Genomic DNA, 20000 nt, shown 5'->3' with positions numbered 1-20000 from the left:
CACTTGCCGCTTGTTTGTCCTTGTTTAGTTTGGGCCATGGGCCATTTCACCTGCCATATGTCTTCTGAGTTATCTCAATGATTAGCTAGTCCTGGCAAGATCTTGTTCATACTTACTCCTGGACATATATAACCCACTAATCAAAACTAAACAAGTGGCAACTCTTACCTTTTAGTTGCTGGCTGCCTCTCTCTGCAAACGGTATCAAATTAGGCTAATGAATTCACGTAAATACAAAAATATGCTATTTATTTCCCAAACTAGATGAACATAATATGGAACAAAGTGACTAAATGATGTCATATTAAGAACTAAGTCTAACCGACAAAAAGAACTGTAAATTATCATACTATTCTCCTGACTTAGACTAAGTAATCACCCCCAAACTCCCAAATTCTAATCACTACATTTCAATAGTCAAGTCTTTAGTGAATCCCGTCTCTAGAATAATGACATGGAACCCATCTGAAACAAAGAGACATATCCATTATATTTCCCATCACACAATTAATTAATTAATGTTAAATAAATGTATACACATCACATTTCTCTCTTTTCAAAGGCAACTGTTCCTAAGCCTTTTAAATGTGCCATACCTCTTCGATGGGTTTCTTCCAACACCTCGTGTCCTCCGAATCGTCTTTTACCTTGCCTCCGGAGCGTATGGCTTTTCTCACTAAGTATCGGGCGATTAGACCCATCATTACATGCACAAACGCACATAGTTATCAGCCACACCTTAAAGTCCCATAGCAACTGGTTGTAAGGTCTCGGTCTCACAAATGCATACTCAACAATTCCTTCTTCGAGGAAGGCTGTCGCTAGGTTCTTTTGTCTCCAAGCCAAGAAAGCTGATGCATCCCAATTCACTGACACATTTACTTTCTTCTTTAATACATAGACTGACTTCTTGAGTTTTGTCAGGACCTTTTTATAGCAATCAATTTGAGAAGTCTGATCTTACACCCAAGCAGAGGGTAAAGTATCTCATATCCAGCCACGCTGACAGATGTGGTAGCAGCAAGAGCCTACCCCTCAGACTCGCATATTAGCAAGTTCAGAGAGGCAATGCAGTTACTCCTGTCTCAATAAGAAGAACCAGCTCGGCAGTGGCAAGCCATTCCGGTCACCTGTCATCCTTGCAGAAGCTGGTCCCTCATGAGCAGCTTCACCTTCGTTCTGTTCCGTGGAGAATGAAGGAGTTTTGGTCTCCCATTAGGGACTCCCCATTTTTCCTGATTCCTTTATCGGAGGAAGGAAGGACTTATCCTGGTGGTTAGACGACAGGAACATTGTACAGTGGTCCCCCCGTATTCGCGGGGGATGCGTACCAGACCCCCCCCCCCGTGAATAGTTAGAACCCGCGAATGTTTGGAACCCCTATAAAAACGCTAAAAACAGCCTATTTTGTTAGTTAAAACTTAAGAAAAACCACTGAAAGTTTTCATACTTGGTTTTTTTAATAGTTTTATTACAAAAAGTGCATTTTATGATGAAATTGATCAAAAAACCAGGAATTTGTGGATATTTCTCATAGAAAAATACCGCGAATGCATGAATTTTCCGCGAATAATGCGGGGAAACGTTCCCGAGAGAAATCCGCGAATGTGTGAGTCCGCGAATCCGGAGAACGCGAATACGGGGGGCCCACTGTAATAGTAGTGCCATTAGGCACTCCCAATCCCGAGATGCTTCTGTGTTTTAATGCATCAACCGAGAGAGAGGATGCACACCTGGAAGAGTTGCTGGTTTTGTACGCCTTCACATCAATATTCTGGATCTCAAGGTGGTATATCAACAATACAACTGTACAGTATTGGTGCAGGTCAACAAGCAGACGAATTGCATTCCCTTCAGCTACACATGTTGGTGGTGCAGGTTCACGAGTGGGCAGCAGCACACTCGGGTAAATCCTGGGGAACCAGAACAGAGCGGCAGACGAGCTCCGTTGCCAGGGTCCAGACATAGGGACTCTTTGCAACCTGGCACAATGGAAAGCTCCTGATGTTCTGTTCTTTTGTGCCAGGGGCGGTAATAGGAGAGGCTTTACAACACCCATGGGACAATCTTCAAGGCCTACACTTTTCCTCCATTTTGTCTGATTCATTGGGTGATCAACAGGGTTATGATCACCCCAAATCTCAGGATGACCCTGCTAGCTCCCAAGTGGCCACATGCCAAGTGGTATCTGGACCTGCTAGCTCTACTTTCCTGGGTACCAAGAGAGATTCCCCCTTGGCACAACCTGCTGTACCAGCCGCTCATAGAGAGGTATCGCCAGGCTGTGAGAGAACTGTCACTTCATGCCTGGAGATTATCCACTATCTCCTGTGAGCTAGAGGTTTTTTCTCGTCACACAACGACCAAGATTTCTGGATACCTTTGTAAATCTTCAGCGGCTGTGTACTAGGGGAAATGGGTCATCTTCTGTGATTGGTGTCATTGATGGGATATCTCTCTGGTAGGATCTTCTCTTCAGCAGGTAGCAGACTTTCTTGTCTTTCTTCGCTGTCACAGCTGTCAGGAGCTACAGAGTTGCCCTTGGATTAATCCTTTGCTTAAAGAGTGTCGATTTCTCTTTCTTGTGGACATCTCCATGCTGTTGAGAAGTTTCAAACAGTTTTGCCCTCCCTGGGAATTCAGTCCCCCTGAGTGTGATGTGACTCTTGCCTTACGGAGCCTGACTTGTGCACCCTAGCCTTTACGAGAATTGTCAGACAGGGATCTGACCTTCAAGATGGTGTTCTTGCTTACCCTGGCATTGGCAAAGAGATTTTGTGAACATCATGGACTTTCCTTCGATGTTGAACACTTGAAGGGATGAGAATCTGTCACGCTTTAGTTCAGGGGTTCTCAAACTCCTTAACTCCTCAACCCCCTAATGAAGTTTTAATTTTTCTTTCGACCCCTTAGACTAGCATTTAATAATTCATGAAAAGAAAAAAAAGAAAAAAACACCAATGTCAAATCCAATTTGAGAATTATTACTTTAGTACTTGACGTGCAATATGATAAAAATTTAACACCTAGTAAGAAAATATGTTTAGAACTTTAGATATATGAGTACAGTAATACTTTGGGTTACGAACCGATTAGTATACGAATTTTTTAACTTACGAAGTGACGCCCTCATTCTGGAATACGAATTTCACTTGGAATACGAATGCGCGAATTTCCATCATGGTAGGCCGCCTGCATTGTTTACATCGGACATCGGATGAGCGTGGAATCTGCGAACGCATTTTTTTTGGCCAAAACTTAATGAGGGTCACGTGACTTCCTCCCACGCATCCCTTGACCCTTTTTAAACCATAACTCTTTCACTATCTTGCTGGCGGTAAGATTGAACGTATCTGTCCGTGATACGCTTCAAATTTGCTTAGTGATTTGCGCACGTGTTGTGTTTTCGTGATAGTGCTTATACGTTACTATTACCCAAATACTAGACAATGGCTCTCAAGATGACGAAGGCAAGCAGCAAGAAGGAAAGCATGAGAAAGTAGGAGATGATTACGGTCGAAATGAAGAAGGAAAATTATCCAATGCATGATAAAAAAGGCGAGCGCGTGAAAGACATTGCAGCATTCTTCAAGCGGCGTTCCGCAATCCCAACGATCTGCACTATTTTGAAGAAAAAGGAAGAATTTAAAGCCAGAAAGCATCAAAAGGTGTCACAGTATTGACGAAACAACGGCCTTATATTCTCGACGATGTAGAAAATTGTTTATCGATAATGGGGGGGTCAATTTCTAGATTTTAAAGAACAGGCAAAAGCAAGCCTCCATAGAAAAATATTTTTTCAAAATTGTGAAAGATGACAGTATCGCGTAAGCGTAAAATTAGTGATGGTAGTGAACGCTGCTCTCGAGAGAGAATTAGAAAGTCTTCCAGAAGTGTTCAGAGAGGGAGATTTCCCCCCCAAGCCCTAACCCTCTCCTCCTCCCCCTTGCCCTCCTCCCGTCTCCGTCAAGCCAGCAGCCACACTCGCCAAAGGTAAAGTTCAGGTTTTACTGTGCATGCATATTAAATCTAGTTTTTATATTTAATTTCATTCTTCAATTTTATGTAATTCCTACACGAATTTTCAACCTTAGTGAACAAAAATAAATGGAAAAATATGAATTGAAATGGTCATTCATGGTCGGTGGGTGGAACGCATTATTTGCTTTTTATAACATTCTTATGGGAAAATCCATTTAGGTTACGAATTTTTTAGGTTACGAAGCAGGTTCTGGAACGGATTAAATTCGTAACCCAAGGTATTACTGTATATGTAATTTAATTCGCTGACCCAGTTAGTTATTCAGCAACCCTTTTGACCCCTTTATCTATTCATCGACCCGGTCCTATTGACCCTTTACGGGGTTCGATAATCGACCACTTTGAGAACCCCTGCTCTAGTTTGTCCCTTGAATTTGTAGCAAAGACTGAGAATCCGTTGGTCCCTGACACCAGATTCAAGTTCTTTTCGATCTCCTTCCTAGAGGACTTTGCCAGTAGTGATCAAGACAATATGTTACTGTGTCCAGTTCAAGTGTTGTGGTGCTATCTAAAGAGGTTTCGACATCTCCGTACTCAATGTCGATGACGCTTTGTTAGTACTGGCTCAACCAAGGAAGAGGAGTCCAAGAAAATGGTTTCTTTCTGGAGTCGTGAGAAAATCAAGGGAGCATACTCTACTTCTGACAAGGTAGATAGGAGTACTTTCTGAGTAAGAGCTTAGACGGTTGGGGGCATGGTCTGTCCCTCGCATTCTGGAAGAACCTGTCGGTTCTAATAGTACTAAGGGTGGGAGTGTGTTCATGAAAGACCACGCTCACCCAGCTCCCCTAGAGGGACAGGTAGCATCTCGCCTAAGGTGTTCTGAGTTACAAAGAGAGAGTGTAAGTGAGTGACTGGCCTCCTCCTCCCTTTCTCTTTTTATACCCTTCCTCACCTGTAGGGCATAGGGAAGGTTGGCAAACCGTTACATGCTGAATGGGTGTGCGATGCAGGTGAGCTACATAACTAAGTGCTGTGCCCTGTCTATAATCTAGAAGTCTGTAGATTAATAGATGAATGTCCATACCCTCTCTTTAGCAAAGGGAGAGAGGGACTGACAATAAAACAAAATACTATAGGTTCCTCCAAAACCTTTTTGAATCAATGAAGCTATACATTACATGCCCATTAATTCGAAAGGCCCAGAAGTCTGACAGCTGACATCACATAAGCTCAACATGTCAGATGCACAGGACTCCTTCCTCTGCTCTACATGACCAGGAAGGAGGCCCAGGTGAATTGAGGTACCAGTCAGTTCAGAGATTTACTCAGAATCCTTCCACCAACAAGTAAGTCTTCATATGTAAAGAACGAAGGATTATATTTGTGTAGGAACAGACTACAAATATTTTAAGTAATTTGTATTTTTCTGAACATGCAAACCTTTAGGTCTTTACATAAATTGCCCACCTCAAGCCACCCCTCATTCTACTACCTGAGCCAAAAGGTTAAAGTGAAGCATAAGGATAGGGGTGGGCGGGACTCCCACCCTACCATTGATAGTTAACCACTTTATTTAAAGTTAAACAGCTGTTTTCCCACCTTCCACTGCAATTATAGCCATTTTTCCTAATATACAAACCTTAAGGTTTGTATATTAGGAAAAATACAAAGTACGTTAAAATATTGTAGTCATTCCACCTTTACAGCATTGAAAAGCAAAAGGCTTTTTACTATATTCATTTTTATTTATGTATGTATACATTCATGTAGATTTTGGTAGGGCTGGAGTTAGATGTGAATATACGTATTGCCAAGTCGCAAGCCATGCATATGCAGATACACTAATTGAGGAAATGCTATAAATGAAATTTTCATAGGTATGCAAACATAAACCTTATATCATACCTCCCATCACAGCCACCCCTCTTTGTTCATTACCCTACTCACGCTTCTTAACAACCAGTTAACCCATTTCCAACATGCACTGAAAGATACTCCTTCATAAAAAGCTCTGGTTCGTAAAGCTCTGAAAAAAATTTCATATTTGAAGAAATGTAGCAGCACATACCTTCCAAGACTGTCATCAGTGTTGCTGGTCATAATAGCTACGCATGTATTGTATCCACAATAACAATCAGTGAAACTAATTTGAAAATTTTCATCTCTCTTCAAATTACTACTTAATTCACCCTTACTATTTTGTCTTCTTATTATCTACTGCATCTGTGGATAACATGGTCTTATGTATAGCTGGATCACATATAATGAAGCATTTGTGTGTACTGTACCCTTCCTGCCGTTACCCCACAAAACTCTTATGCTGGTCTCTTGCATATTCTATTCTTGGCCTTTGATTTGTTAACCCTTAATTGCCGACTGGACATATTGTATGTCGACTAAAATTGTCTGTCAGGTGCCAAGTGGACGTACGGTACGTCGACTACAAAAAGTTTTTTTAAATATTCGCGGAAAAAATAGTTATAGACCTAGTTTGTGAAAGATTTTAAATCACGTCCCTTGAGGGATGCTGGGAGTTCACGGCTCATGCTGTTGTTTTGTTTACAAGCGTTACCCAGCCGCACATGTGCGAATTTCTTTCTTATCGCACTACAAAGCATCAGCGACGCATCCTCGGAGACCTACGGTCAAATTTGACTCGACTGAAATGGTCGAAAAATGCAATTGTAAGCTAAAACACTTACAGTCTAGTAATATTCAATCAATAAACTTCATTTTGCAACAAACAGGAAGTCTCTAGCACAATATTTAGATTTATGGTGAATTTTAGAAAAAAACTTGTTTTTATGTCCGAGCGTTACGAATTCATGCATCATTTTGTGATAATATTTTCTCTGTGTTGCTTTGATCGTTTTACAATTTGTTATATACCAGAATCATCGCAATTTAGTGTACAATACAAAAAAAACTCATTAGCTTTAACCATTTTGCTCACAGTATGATTTGTATACAATTATATATGAAATTTTTTTTCATGCTGTCATATATTCGGATATTTTATATGATAATGATTTTATTTTCATTTCTGACGGTTGTATAGTAAACTTCAGGCAATGACAAAGAAAGGAGCCAAAAATGAACTCTTAATCTTAAAAGCTAAGCGTGCTGTGATTTTTTGAAAACTTTTTTTCTGCTTCGGCGCTAACTCCCGAATGCCACCGGCATACGACAGACACTTTTGTAAATAGAGGCTCGGCGTTTAAGAATTAATAGGATATGTTCATAAGTAATTTATATTGTAATGTCAAGCTAAGAAGGTTTACAGATGTGAGATGGTAGGAGTCAATAATAACTGTTAATCTATTGTTGCATTTTTGCCTCAGGAATATTTTGATGCTGTGTCTGGACAACGTTTGGTAGGATTGTATTCATGTTTGGATAAAACTATCAAATGCATGCGTAGTTAATTGGCCTGAGACCTTTATGGGAACCTGAATTGAATTTGATTTATTATTTTGCTGCTTCAGTTCTGGCATTATGTTTCCTAACTCTGTGTTGCATTGTTTGATTTCAGATTCTCCCTCAGAAGAACCTTTCTTCCTTCGTCAGTTTTGATTAGCATCAGGATTTTGGGAATGCATGTTGTTTAATGGTACTACATGGAACAATACCAATGGCAATTCTTAAAGTGTTTGAGACAACAATGAATTATTGTACATGTATTTAACAAATTTAAACAACAAGTAAAAGTTGTTTTGAATATTAGATTCCTACATCAGCAGTGAAATCTGGTTGTAGTCCTTCAAGATATTGTACTTAATTTTTAACATATTTATTCAGTAATTATTTGTAAACAATTTTATGTTAAGAGTTGTGAATTGAACACGTTGTCATTACAGAACACGACAGGACATAAGGCTAAAATGAATCCAGAATATTCTTTAGAATTTCCATTGAAAAGTGAAACTGAAGGTGTATTATCACTACCTTCTATAAATCAAGAAAACATCAACATGGCTGCCTTTAGTGGAACCAGTGATGGAGACTTTTTGTCTCTGGATCCATTGATGGACATCAAAATAGAACCAGAGGAATTCTGTGAGTCTAACGAAGATGATGAATATTCATATGAAATGAATTCAACAGTGAATGAAAAACATCCACAAACTTGCAAACAGGAAGTAAAACAAGAAAGAAGGAATAGTCACAATGGAGAGAAGCCTTTAAGATCCACTGACTGTGAAAAAGCATTTTACAAGAAAATTAATCTTACAAATGATATCACAAATCCAACCAGAGAGAAATTCATATGCAACGAATGTGGGAAAGCATTTTCCCAGAAATCAAGTCTTACAAGTCATATGAGAATCCATACGGGAGAAAAACCTTACATGTGCAAGGAATGTGGAAAAGCATTTTCCCACAAACCAAGTCTTACACTTCACATGAGATTACATACTGGAGGGAAGCCATTAGTGTGCAAGGAATGTGGGAAAGCATTTTCCCAGAAATCAAGTCTTACAGATCATATGAGATTGCATACTGGAGAGAAGCCATTTATGTGCAAAGAATGTGGAAAAGCATTTTCCCGCAAAACACATCTTACACTTCATATGAGATTGCATACTGGAGAGAAGCCATATATGTGCAACGAATGTGGGAAAGCATTTTCCCAGAAACCACATCTTACAAGTCATATGAGAATCCATACAGGAGGAAAGCCACTCATATGCAAAGACTGTGGGAAAACATTTTCCTTGAAACGTAATCTTATAGTTCATATGAAAATCCATACTGGAGAGAAGCCATTTATGTGCAAAGAATGTGGGAAAGCATTTTCCCGCAAACTACATCTTACACTTCATATGAGATTGCATACTGGAGAGAAGCCATTTATGTGCAAAGAATGTGGAAAAGCATTTTCCCGCAAAACACATCTTACACTTCATATGAGATTTCATACTGGAGAGAAGCCATATATGTGCAACGAATGTGGGAAAGCATTTTCCCAGAAATCAAATCTTACAAGTCATATGAGATTGCATACGAGAGAGGAAAAAGAAACAAACTACATGATAAAATAAACCAGTTAAGGCAGAGATCTCTCAAATGACCAACTATATGAGAGACCAAAATCACTCACAAAATCTGCGCAAGAAAATATGGAAAATAAAGAAAAAATACAGAATAGGGGATGAACAAATGAGTGGAAAACTGGCAGAACACCAAGCCAATATAAAGGCCCTAGCTTCACAAATAGGAAACAAACAACAGAAGATAAAAGTAAAACACATAAATAGGCAGTTTGTGAAAATCCAAAGATTGTGTATAGGAAGATTACGAAAGAGAGTGGAGGTACGAACACCACCAAGCAAGGAAGACCTTGAGAGATTTCGAAGCCACTGTTTGAAGACTCTAGACAACACCAAGAGAATTTATGGATTGACACCGTTAGGCAGAAGAACAGTCAGAAACAGCAAATGCCACCAATAAGGTTCACCATCGAAAAAGTATCAAAGAAAATAAAAGACTATAATAATTTCAAGATAACAGTAATATGGCTTGGATAGATTACAAGAAGGCATTTGACACCGTGCCGTGCACTGGGATATTCAAATGTATGGAATTAGACAACATCAATGAGTAAGTGGAAGACCACTCTCTGTCTAAGGGGAAAGGATTCCAGAAACTTTGGTGTAAATAAAAAGAAGAAATTATCTCCAGTATTCTCGCTGTCCTGTTCATTGCTAAACTTAAGCTCACCAGGAAGGAGGGCCAGATAGTAATTCCAGACATAAAGATCCAAAGAGGAATATTCCAGGGTGACAGCCTCTCACCACTTCTATCCTGCTTGACCATAGATCTACTTAGTAAAATCTTGAACAACATTAACACTGGCTATGACCTAAGTAAAAGCAGAAGCAGGAAAAAGAATACAAGAGTGAACCACCTGCTCTTCATGGATGACCTGAAGTTGTTTGCAGACTCAGAAGAAAATTGGAAGAACAAGTTAGGATAGTCCACCAATTCTCAAATGACACCTGCATGGAATTTGGTTTGGACAAGTGTGCCAAGAGTACAATAAAGAGAGGGAACAGAGTAACATCAGAAGGTATAAAGGTAGAGGAAGGCATATTTGTTGAAGACCAAGCAGAGGAGTCTGCATATAAGTACTTGGGAATAGAAAACACTGGTATAGAACACAAGAAAGTGTGAGAAAAGATAAAGAAAGAATACATCAGCCACATAAAGAATTAACACCAAAGAACAAGATCACTGCCATAAACCAGCTGGCAATACCATTGGTGACATATGGTTTTGGCATTGTGTAGACTGGCCACAAGGTGAGTTAGACAGGATGGATATTAAAACCAGGAAGATTCTCACCCTGTATAAAGAGACACCAGTGTATGGACAGAATATATCTCCTTCACAGAGAAGGATCAACCAGGCCTACAGAGCACCAATAGTAAGTATAGGGCAGTACTTGAAAAGCTCTGAGGACGAAAACATCAAAAAGGTTGCCCAACACCATAATGAAGCCCTGAGCCAACTAACATCAATAACAAAACAGGCTAAGAACTTTGCAGATCTGATGAAAGACAGAGGATACCAAACAGACCAACAGCAACAATAGCCACGAAAACTAAGCAGAAATACAGTGACAGAGAGGAGAGACTTAAAATGGAAAGGTAGAAAGACCATGGAAGGACAGGAAGATTTCAAGAAGAATTGGAAAAGTTACATAGACAAAGAAGAGTCACTTAGATGGATAAGTAATGGAGATCTAGGTTATGATGGAGAGACTGATAATAGGAGCCCAAGACCAAGGCCTCCTGACAAACGGCTTCAAGAAAATGCCAGGCATATCAGCAATTGACCAGTGTATGTTTTGTCATGCAGTGGTTGAGAGTGTTAGTCATCTGATATCCGCCTGCAAGACCCTGCTTGCAGATGGTCACTACACAAGCCCACCACAACAATTATGACAAGGAAATTCCAACAGGAAGATATATAGAAGTAGGTGCTATGAGACCTGATATTGTGATCTGGAACAAGGAGGAATAAACAGCAAAGATTATAGATGTGACAGTACCCAGTGACTTTGGCCTCAATAGAGCTGAAAGGCATAAAATAACAAAATACCAAGAGCTTAAGAATGACCTGAAAAGCACATGGGAACTTAAGGAAATAGAAAAAAATACCTTTGGTGGTAGGAGCAACAGGATTTATGAAGAAAAATCTGAGAAAATATCTTCAGGGTATACGAAGTTGCCCAGTATAAATGAGGTGCAGATTTCTGCCCTCAAAGCACTCGTAAACACCTTGAAATGAGCCCTTGGATATAAGGCTAGTGGAATATAGAGGTGCAACCATAGACTGCAGGCTGGGGCCCATTGCACCCGATATAAATTGAAAATCACGAATAACATAGTAAGCCAAAGAGAAACCATATAGTTGCTCTATATGTCAAAGAAGTTTTTCTCAACCAAGTCCTCTCAAAAGACAAGAGAATTCACACTAGACAGAAACTGTTTACTTGATCTCTGTTCAAGTAGTTTTTATTACATGATTTTATTTAACTTGACTCCTGCGTCTGTTTTGAATGAAGGTGTCTCAAATGGTGTGTGAAAACTCATGCTAGAAAGAAGTCATATCCCTTATCTGCACTTGGTTTCTGAGAAGTCTTTTTTTTCATTGGGGTTTTTCATTAGGTTCATCTTAGAATGAATGTGTTAACTCAGAAGAAAGACGATGTTGAAACAGTTTTTCTCTTATAGATTCATAATATATGTGAGCACTCATGGAGGATAGATATTATTCTTTTACACTGCATGTTGAACTTTTGTCTTGTATTCTGCAAATCACAGTCATTGGTTCTGAATGCCAGACTTTTTCAGGTGTCAAAATGCACAAGCAAAGTCACTCATCAGAGAGGATGTTCAGTTGCACTGACAGATTTTTTAATGTTTTGCACCCCAAAGTAAGTTGCACTTGATGTGGAGATAATTATTGTGAACTTGTCTGCAAAGTCTATAGAAAAAAAGTCAACAGCAAAACCGAAGCGGAACCCCGATAAAAAGAAAAACATATTTATATTTTTATGATCCAATTCATGACCATCATTGCTGTTACTCAAAGAAGAGAAGGAGAATCTGGAGGAGGGTCTCACTGAAAATGCAGAAGAAGGCTCTTCATTTGCAGAGTCTTTATTAGAAGTCAAGGTAGAGCCAAAGTATTTTGGCCAGAGTGAATTTGATGCAAAATGGTTGTGTAACCTTTATGCAAAGGTATGCTAGGTTAAGAAACTTTCCTTTGCCTTCTCCACTTTTCTTGTTCTTGTGTATTTTTTGTATGATTTCCAAATAAAGAATTAGTATTGTCTTTGGCTGACTTGGTTTTCTTCCTTTTGTTATTCAGCATCGTGCATTTATGCACTTGTATATGTAGTTGTAAGCTTGAATATTTGCATGAAATGTTATTCTTAGTGGAAATAGAAAGATTTATATCTTCATTAAACTGCAATGAAATTTAGGTACAGTTTTATTTGATTATTTTTTATATGTTCTTGGTTTTAATCTTCTACAAAGAATGTGCCACAGCATTTGTAGGTAAATCATAACACTTTGTATTAGCCCACTAAATACAGTGAACTGTGTTGTATTTTGTTTTAGGTTAACCAGTCTGAAGTGTTGACACTAGACTTGTTTTGTAAATGACTAAAGTAATGTTATTCTGGTTAGATTAAACCTCTTTTTTTCATTTCATTGTATAAACTTTGAAAATATTGATAAATAATAAAAATTGTTTATACATAAATAAAATTTTTCATTTGACCCTGTTAAAACTGAAATAATATCAGAATAATATTTTACACTGCCAAAAGTGAATGAATGCACCATGATGTGGTTTGAATGCACCGAGTATCTGGTCTCAGTACACCTCTTCCCAATTGAAGTGCGTCTTTCCTTGTGGTCCCAATGCTCCAACTTCATTCACATAACAGCTGCCCTTTGGCGAACTGTATAGATGACTATACTATTCACTTTGCAGGATTATTTTCCTTGATAAAGTGAATCAGTTTAAAAAGTCTGAATAAAAACAGAATATTACAAAACCAACATACACATCCTGCTATGAGGGAGAAGTTTAAAACTTGACTACCTTACTAGGTGGCTATCTCTTAATTCAAACTGCAATCTTAACTTTTTCTGTAGCTGGTGGTTAACTTCTAAAAGAAATGACTGTGCTAACTATTCCTTGGGACCTGTGGAGGCTGCTCAGCAACTTGTGTAGCTCATCCAGCTCCTTTATCAGGGCAAGGTTGTACCTTGTCTTAGACGTGTAGATGTGGACACAAGAATGAATGTGGGAGTGACTGGCTTCTCTTCCTTCAGGCAGAGAGTGGCTCCGGCCATCATATGCTGGAACTGGTGACCGATGCAGGGAAGTTTTGCAATGGAGCAACCATTCTATTCACCTTTATTGAGTATAGACGCAACCGCCCCTTTCTCTAGTAAGGGGAGGTCCCTGACGCTAAGACAAACCCTCTGCTTATATTTGCCTTACTGTCTTTTAACTCGGATTCATCCTCACTTGATTTTGTTTGGTGTTACATTTCTTCTCTTATTCGAAAAAGTCCAGAAGTCTGGGGACTGATCATGCAGTCTCTGTACTACGATCAGTTCATCTGAGACAGACTTCTTTTACCTGAAGATCTCTCGAAAACTGAGTTTATCTTGATGCTTGCATGGTTTCTGCATAATGAAGTGTGGGGAAAAATATCTAAACTATTATCATGAGACTTGGGTTGAGGAGGAAGTTACCAATGCCTAGTTCAAGTACTTACTACGGTAAATTATAATCGCTATAGTGGATATTGATATGCTAATTTACGGAATAACTAAATATTGAGACTTTAGTTTCACTGTCCTAACCTAAATTTAACCACTAGTATCACCGGTCTAGTTGGTCTTCGTGAACAAAGCTGTGTGGAAGGTCAAGCGTTGGAATAAGGTACCTATTACAAAGCCATATTATGGCCCTCTTGTCAAGTCGAATGGAACAGAGGGCCTAACCAAAGTAGACAAATATTGTTGAGAAGTTTTTTTCCGTTAGGTTTCAACATAATTTGCACAGTTCAAGACTAAAGTCCTTTTAAGATGACTACATAATAACTGACGTATGCAACAAAATCCTTACTTACTACCCGTCATTAAACTTCCATGATGGACAAAATTGTACTGTTTCTCCTGTCGCCTGCTGGTTCCTGGACTTCCTGTGGACTTTCCTCATATTTGACCTTCAACTAGTATCGTTGATATTAACAGGAACATTAGAATTAGGACGTTTGGCCTGTGACAGGACAGTTGAATGTGTCTAAATTTATGTATGAAGCTAAAATTGTCGTAGCACCTGAAACTCATTTGTGTACTGGGTCAGGAAATATCCTCTCTCTCTCTCTCTCTCTCTCTCTCTCTCTCTCTCTCTCTCTCTCTCTCTCTCTCATTTTGATGATAGTTTCCATATTTCAAAGTTAAAAATTGTTACTACATGAAGGAACTAATGCTTCTAGAATCTACATAAATTATTAAGGAACAATTCTACAGTAATTAAAAGCTAAAAATGGCCCATTTTAAGTTAACCAAATAAAGTGAAATGAGCGTAAACCTGCTATTTCAATTGACATATTATTTGAATGCGGATTTTCTCCTTATTTCGAGCTGAAAATAAGTTAAATGAAGGAAATGATGCTTCCAATAATCAGCGTAGACTAAGAAAGATGAATGAGGAACGATTCTGTATGAATTAAAAGCTGAAGAAAAGAAGCCAAACAGAAGAAAGGTTAGATAAAGAAGCGAAATGAGCATCAACTCCCTCTATGTTTCCATTGGCATCTTTGAAGGCGGGTTTTCCCAGTTCATCTGATGCCTCCCGATTCGTTCTAATCTTCCAACTGCTCTCTCTCCTCACCCTTCATTCCTCCCACTTGATTGGTCTCCACTTCTACTTCGCCATCAATTAGGTTTCGATAGAATTACTGTCGTTCTCATCCCATCGGAAATTAGTCTGCTGTCTCAGTTACCAGAACACTGTGATCAGGAAGCCTAGAAAACGATTTATTTTACAGAAAATACATTTCTGTTCATTTTGAAGTTAGTGTTTATATGTATCTTTTATATAGAAATCCTTTAACAATTAAAAACGTACAGTATTTTATAGACTTTTAATCATAAAAACATTAGTCTTTTTTTTTTTTTTTTTTTTTTTTTTAATTCCCAGCGGACGACACATAGCAGATAGATGTTTTTGAGGTAAACGAGTATAAAGTATAAATAGGACAGAGAGATGAATTTTTATATGATATTTAATATGTATTAGATTAAAACATTTAAGCTTCAGCTTATTACGTATCCAAAGGGTTTGAGTCATGTGATTAGTAAAAACTGCCATTACCTATTTTCATACATATTTAATCAAGGATTTCCGTAATTTCCACTAATCACCCTTGATAGGTATGAGTCTTCATGATTTCCATAATCTTTCTTGTATATCAAACGGAGAAATATTTTACGAATGAGACCTGCTTTAAATCATAGCTGATATCTGTATAGTTACAAGATGCTGCTAGTTGGTTTAAACATTATTATTTGAGGTTCATCTTGTAAATAAATGGTGTAATAGTCCTGACACTTTGATATGCTTTGAGATGTGGGTTCATATATTTATATTGAGTACCACTGTATCTCCAATATGACGAATTCAGTGCAAAATATTTTAGTCCAGTTTCCCATTCAATGACGTTTTTGGAAAAATTGTAGGTAGTACAAGAAGACTCAACAAAATCTCCAGGAACATTTTAACGTTTTTAATGTTACATTTTTAAGAATACAGAATTCTATATGAATTAATTAAGGGCAGTAGATTGTATATTGATTGACTTCTTAGATATGATTTAGTGTTTTCCATTCTTTGAACTTTCTGTCAAGTTTCTAAGACTCTTTGTTTGACCAAACTCTGGATTCAGGGAAAACACCTTTGAGATTTGCTGCTTTCATTGCAAAACCTCCTGTGACCTCTCCCCACCTTACCTCTCATTACCTCATCTCCTGTGACCTCACCGTGCCTCTCCTCACCTTACCTCACTCCCGTGACCTCACCCTGCTTCACTTCCCATTACCTCACCTTCCATTATCTCACTTTACCTCACCTTATCTTACCTCACCTCCCATTACCTCTCCTCACTTTACATTGCCTCCCATTATCTCACCTTACCTCTCCTCACCTTACCTCACCCCATAGCATCAACACTGGCACTCTCAGTCCAAAGAAAACTCCAAGAATAAAGACTCAAGATATCCTATGAGCACATAGGAAACTTCTCTATGCACACTGACCACATCCTCCTAAAAGCCAGTCAGAAAGTCCTAGTCTGAATGACTTCCTCAACATTATTCAGTCACCAAGATCAACCTAACCAATTAATTCATCTCTGATCAATAAAACACCAAAATAAATTCTCGACCAAGAATTCAACCCTTTTGCCTGTTGTTCTACAGAAACTTTATGACTGGGATTGCAATGAAACATCTCTAACTTACGACTTACAAGTAAACTGCTGAAGAAATTACCTGTTACATATCTCAAGGAACAAGTTTTCATAGCTGGTATCATTCTCCAGTTTTGGTTGCCACTTTTTGCATTTCTCACAAGCAACTCTCTTGGTCACACCTACTCAAGCTGCAGACTTTCAAATAGATGGGCATTTATATTACCAGTGATGATGACATTATTGGTAATGACATCACATATTACTACATTCTTCTTTAAGGTGCGTTCACACGGTCGAACAATGTCCGACTGACAAACATTGTTACCAATTAACAATTGTCTGCCGGTCTTTGCCTTGTGAGCAGAGTAAAAACATTGGTATACAACCTCATCTGGTACCACTGTTTGTTGCCAGATCTACTTCCATCGTTTCCCCGCTTATGATGTCATCCTGCTTCGCCTATGATATGGTAACAATGTGTGTCCGTCAGACATTGTTCGACCATGTGGACGCACCTTTAGAAATAATAATAAACTTCTACTAACTAAGCTGCAAATGTTAAAATTCAATTATTGGCCATTAGTATTACTGTTATCATAATTTATATTTATATCTTGATTGTACTTTGCATAGTTACCAGGTTATGGTGGACACAACTGGAGTTACCACTCCACATCATCCAAGAAAGATTCTGTTCTTTGTTATAAAGAGAGTCCAGGGATTGAATCCGAAACGTTCTAACCTCAAAAACACCCAGCTGTTTTCTGGGCTCTATGAGAGCACCAACATCATTTTGGCTTTTATAAAGCAGCCTCATCAGTGGGGACTGTTTCAGATGCTACACAGCTTAAGATTACTGATTCAGACATTAAACACACCCAAAACCTTTACATTATAGGTATGGGAAATAATGAAATAGTACACTGAATAAATAATTATGTATGTCTGTTTACATAATACTGGAGAGAATAATAATTTCAGAACAGTATATTTCAATCATATCACCCCAAAATGCTGACATGCCAAGTAATCTGCACAAAAACACTTTCACTTTCATGTTGCATACTCTATTTACATAAGTATATATCTCTGATTCCATTACAAAAATCTACATGCAAAAATTAACTTACCATGTTCATTTTATTGATCATTTAATATAAATAAGAAAAATTACCCTACCTAGTTTATTTCAATAGTAAACTTTAATAGAAATTGAAAAAAACTGCAGAACATTTACATTAAACATCTCTTAAAATGTTATTCATTGCATTAAGCAAGCTATGAAATACATGAAAATATAATAAACAATGAAAAATACCACTAGTTGTTACTACAAAGACATAAAAATTCACTGAAATAAAAAAAAAACATATTTTCCACAGTCGAGACACCTACTTCAAAGTATTTGGAAAAAAAACAATTATGCCTTAAATTGGCTACTCATTCAGAATTTATAAGAGAGCACTTCAAAATAAAATTTACCAATGACACAAGAAATGAACGGCCTTAGTGGGGAGCAAAAACTGGATCACGATGAAGTCAGAGAAGTTGGACAACTAAGCAGAAAGAAGCCAAGGAAATTTATTAAAATATATACAGAAAGCATTCTAGATGAGACCTTAGAACCTATGGGAGGCCAAACCTTGGGGAACTAAGCAGAGTTTCAACTGGGTTGAAACTAGTGAATGACAACATACAAAAGGCAGCATCATCAGAAGTGTGACATTGGGAAAGGGATTTAAAGAGAGACACGGAGGTTGGATCGGGACATACAAAGGGCAATGGAAGAGGAGTCTGCCTTCGAGTTCTGGTGGACGACAGATAGGGGAAATGACAGGCATTTCTTGAAGGAGAAGGGAGGCTAAAAAATAAGTGAAATGTGCTACGAAGAGGAGTTGGAAGGAATGGAATCAGAACCTCAAAAGCAGATGTAAGAGTGGGTATATTCAGGAGAAAAAGTGGCCGAGGAATGATGGAAATTACATTATTATATAAAGGATGTAAATGGAGAAATAAATGATGATACAACACAAGTGATACTAGAACGACTGAAGGACTATTTCGAAAATATTCTGAATGAAGAGAATGAAAACAAAGTAGAGGATGCTGGCAGGACAGATGAAGCAATAGTGAAGAGGTGAAATGGGTCTTTGGAGGATAAAAGGTGTAAAAGCCACCACTGTTATGAATAACAAGCAATATTCTGGCTGACATAAATATATGCAAACCTGACACTGGAAGGTACAGGACCTGAAGTGTGAAAGAGCTTCATAACTTTAATACCCTTATTGTTCCAAACCAAGCTGCAACCTTATTATGGAAAAGCTGACTGCTACAAGTCCAAGGGCTCCAACTGAGAAAGTAGCCCAATTCGACCAAAAGATAAATAGAGAAGTTTAAGAGCAATGAAATAAGACTCATGTGAAGTTTCTCAAGTTTTAACCATTCAACAAAAGAAGCAGTCTTGACGATGAGGCAACTAAGGAAAACTACCATGAAAAGAGGAGGAGGAGGAGGAGACCATACCAAATACTCGGGAATCTTGAGAATCCACGTGGCATAGTATCAAGTCAAAAGCGTTTGGAAAGGTAGTACTGCGAAGGCAGAGGGAACTAAACATTACTCTACTGTGAAGGCAGCGGCGGCAGGCATATCCGAAGAATTTGAGATAAATCTTATTAATCACAGTAATCACAGCAAACTAAAAAGCACTGCAGAGGGGGGATCAAGAGAGCTGCTATATACAGCATGAAAAGTAGACTCAGAGGAAGAAGTTGGAGAGAAATATTCAAAAGATACAAGAATGGAATGGAGGATTGAAAAGAAGCAAAGGTTAAAGTCTAGTCCAGAAAGTATTAAGAGAGGGGTGAACCCCGAACTCTGTATTGATTGTAGTTGGTATTAGAAGATACCTTAGATAACAAAATATATATGGCATAAGATTCTTTCAATATTTCAAATGCATAATGAGACCAAAAAGTAAAAGGAAAATACAGAAAACCATTTCAGGCTGAAAATAAAACTAAATGTAAGAAATTAGTCTGCACAACCAGTCCTTTACTTAGGTAATATAATGTGGTTGGCTATTAATCTGAAAGCTATTGCACAATATAGTATACATGCACAGTTATGATCAACCTGAACCGCTATCTCAAAAACAATGTCCATTCAAACATTTTATCTCGTTTCAAAAAAGACACTTTATACACTCACACAGAACCATATAATTAAGTGAATGCTATTGTGAAATAACTAGAACATGATCTGCATCAAAGGGGATAAAGAAATAAAACTCCTTGGAGATAAATACTCTTAAATATGACCGTCGATCTTGATGAAAAAGATAACGACACTAACATCATGGAAATTATTTCACCACCTAAAATGTTATATCTTCTGGAATATCTCTACTCACCCAAAAAGAGTGGCTAAGATTCCAAAGGTTCTCCTGTCAGGCTGAACACTGTCTACTCATGCTTAAGTTATTTTTTAGACCTCAGCCTCT

General features: G+C 38.2%; 2 protein-coding genes across 2 annotated transcripts in view; one reads left to right on the top strand and one right to left on the bottom strand.

The window, feature by feature from the left end:
• Positions 1 to 11995, top strand: part of LOC135213216 (gastrula zinc finger protein XlCGF8.2DB-like) — a 59333-nt gene extending 47338 nt beyond the window's left edge. The window contains exon 2 of the mRNA XM_064247196.1: positions 7517 to 11995. Coding sequence (XP_064103266.1) covers positions 7866 to 9026 — 1161 coding nt within the window. The 5' untranslated portion in view covers positions 7517 to 7865 and the 3' untranslated portion in view covers positions 9027 to 11995. The remainder of the gene's footprint in view (positions 1 to 7516) is intronic.
• LOC135213217 (gastrula zinc finger protein XlCGF57.1-like) overlaps positions 1 to 20000 on the bottom strand; it is a 335008-nt gene that overhangs the window by 203661 nt on the left and 111347 nt on the right. The window lies entirely within an intron of this gene.

The sequence above is a fragment of the Macrobrachium nipponense genome, chromosome 42 (genome assembly GCF_015104395.2).
Source record: "Macrobrachium nipponense isolate FS-2020 chromosome 42, ASM1510439v2, whole genome shotgun sequence".
NCBI classification, from domain to species: Eukaryota; Metazoa; Arthropoda; class Malacostraca; order Decapoda; family Palaemonidae; genus Macrobrachium; species Macrobrachium nipponense.
The sequence above is the reverse complement of the archived record's forward strand: the minus strand, read 5'-3'. Positions and strand labels throughout refer to the sequence as shown.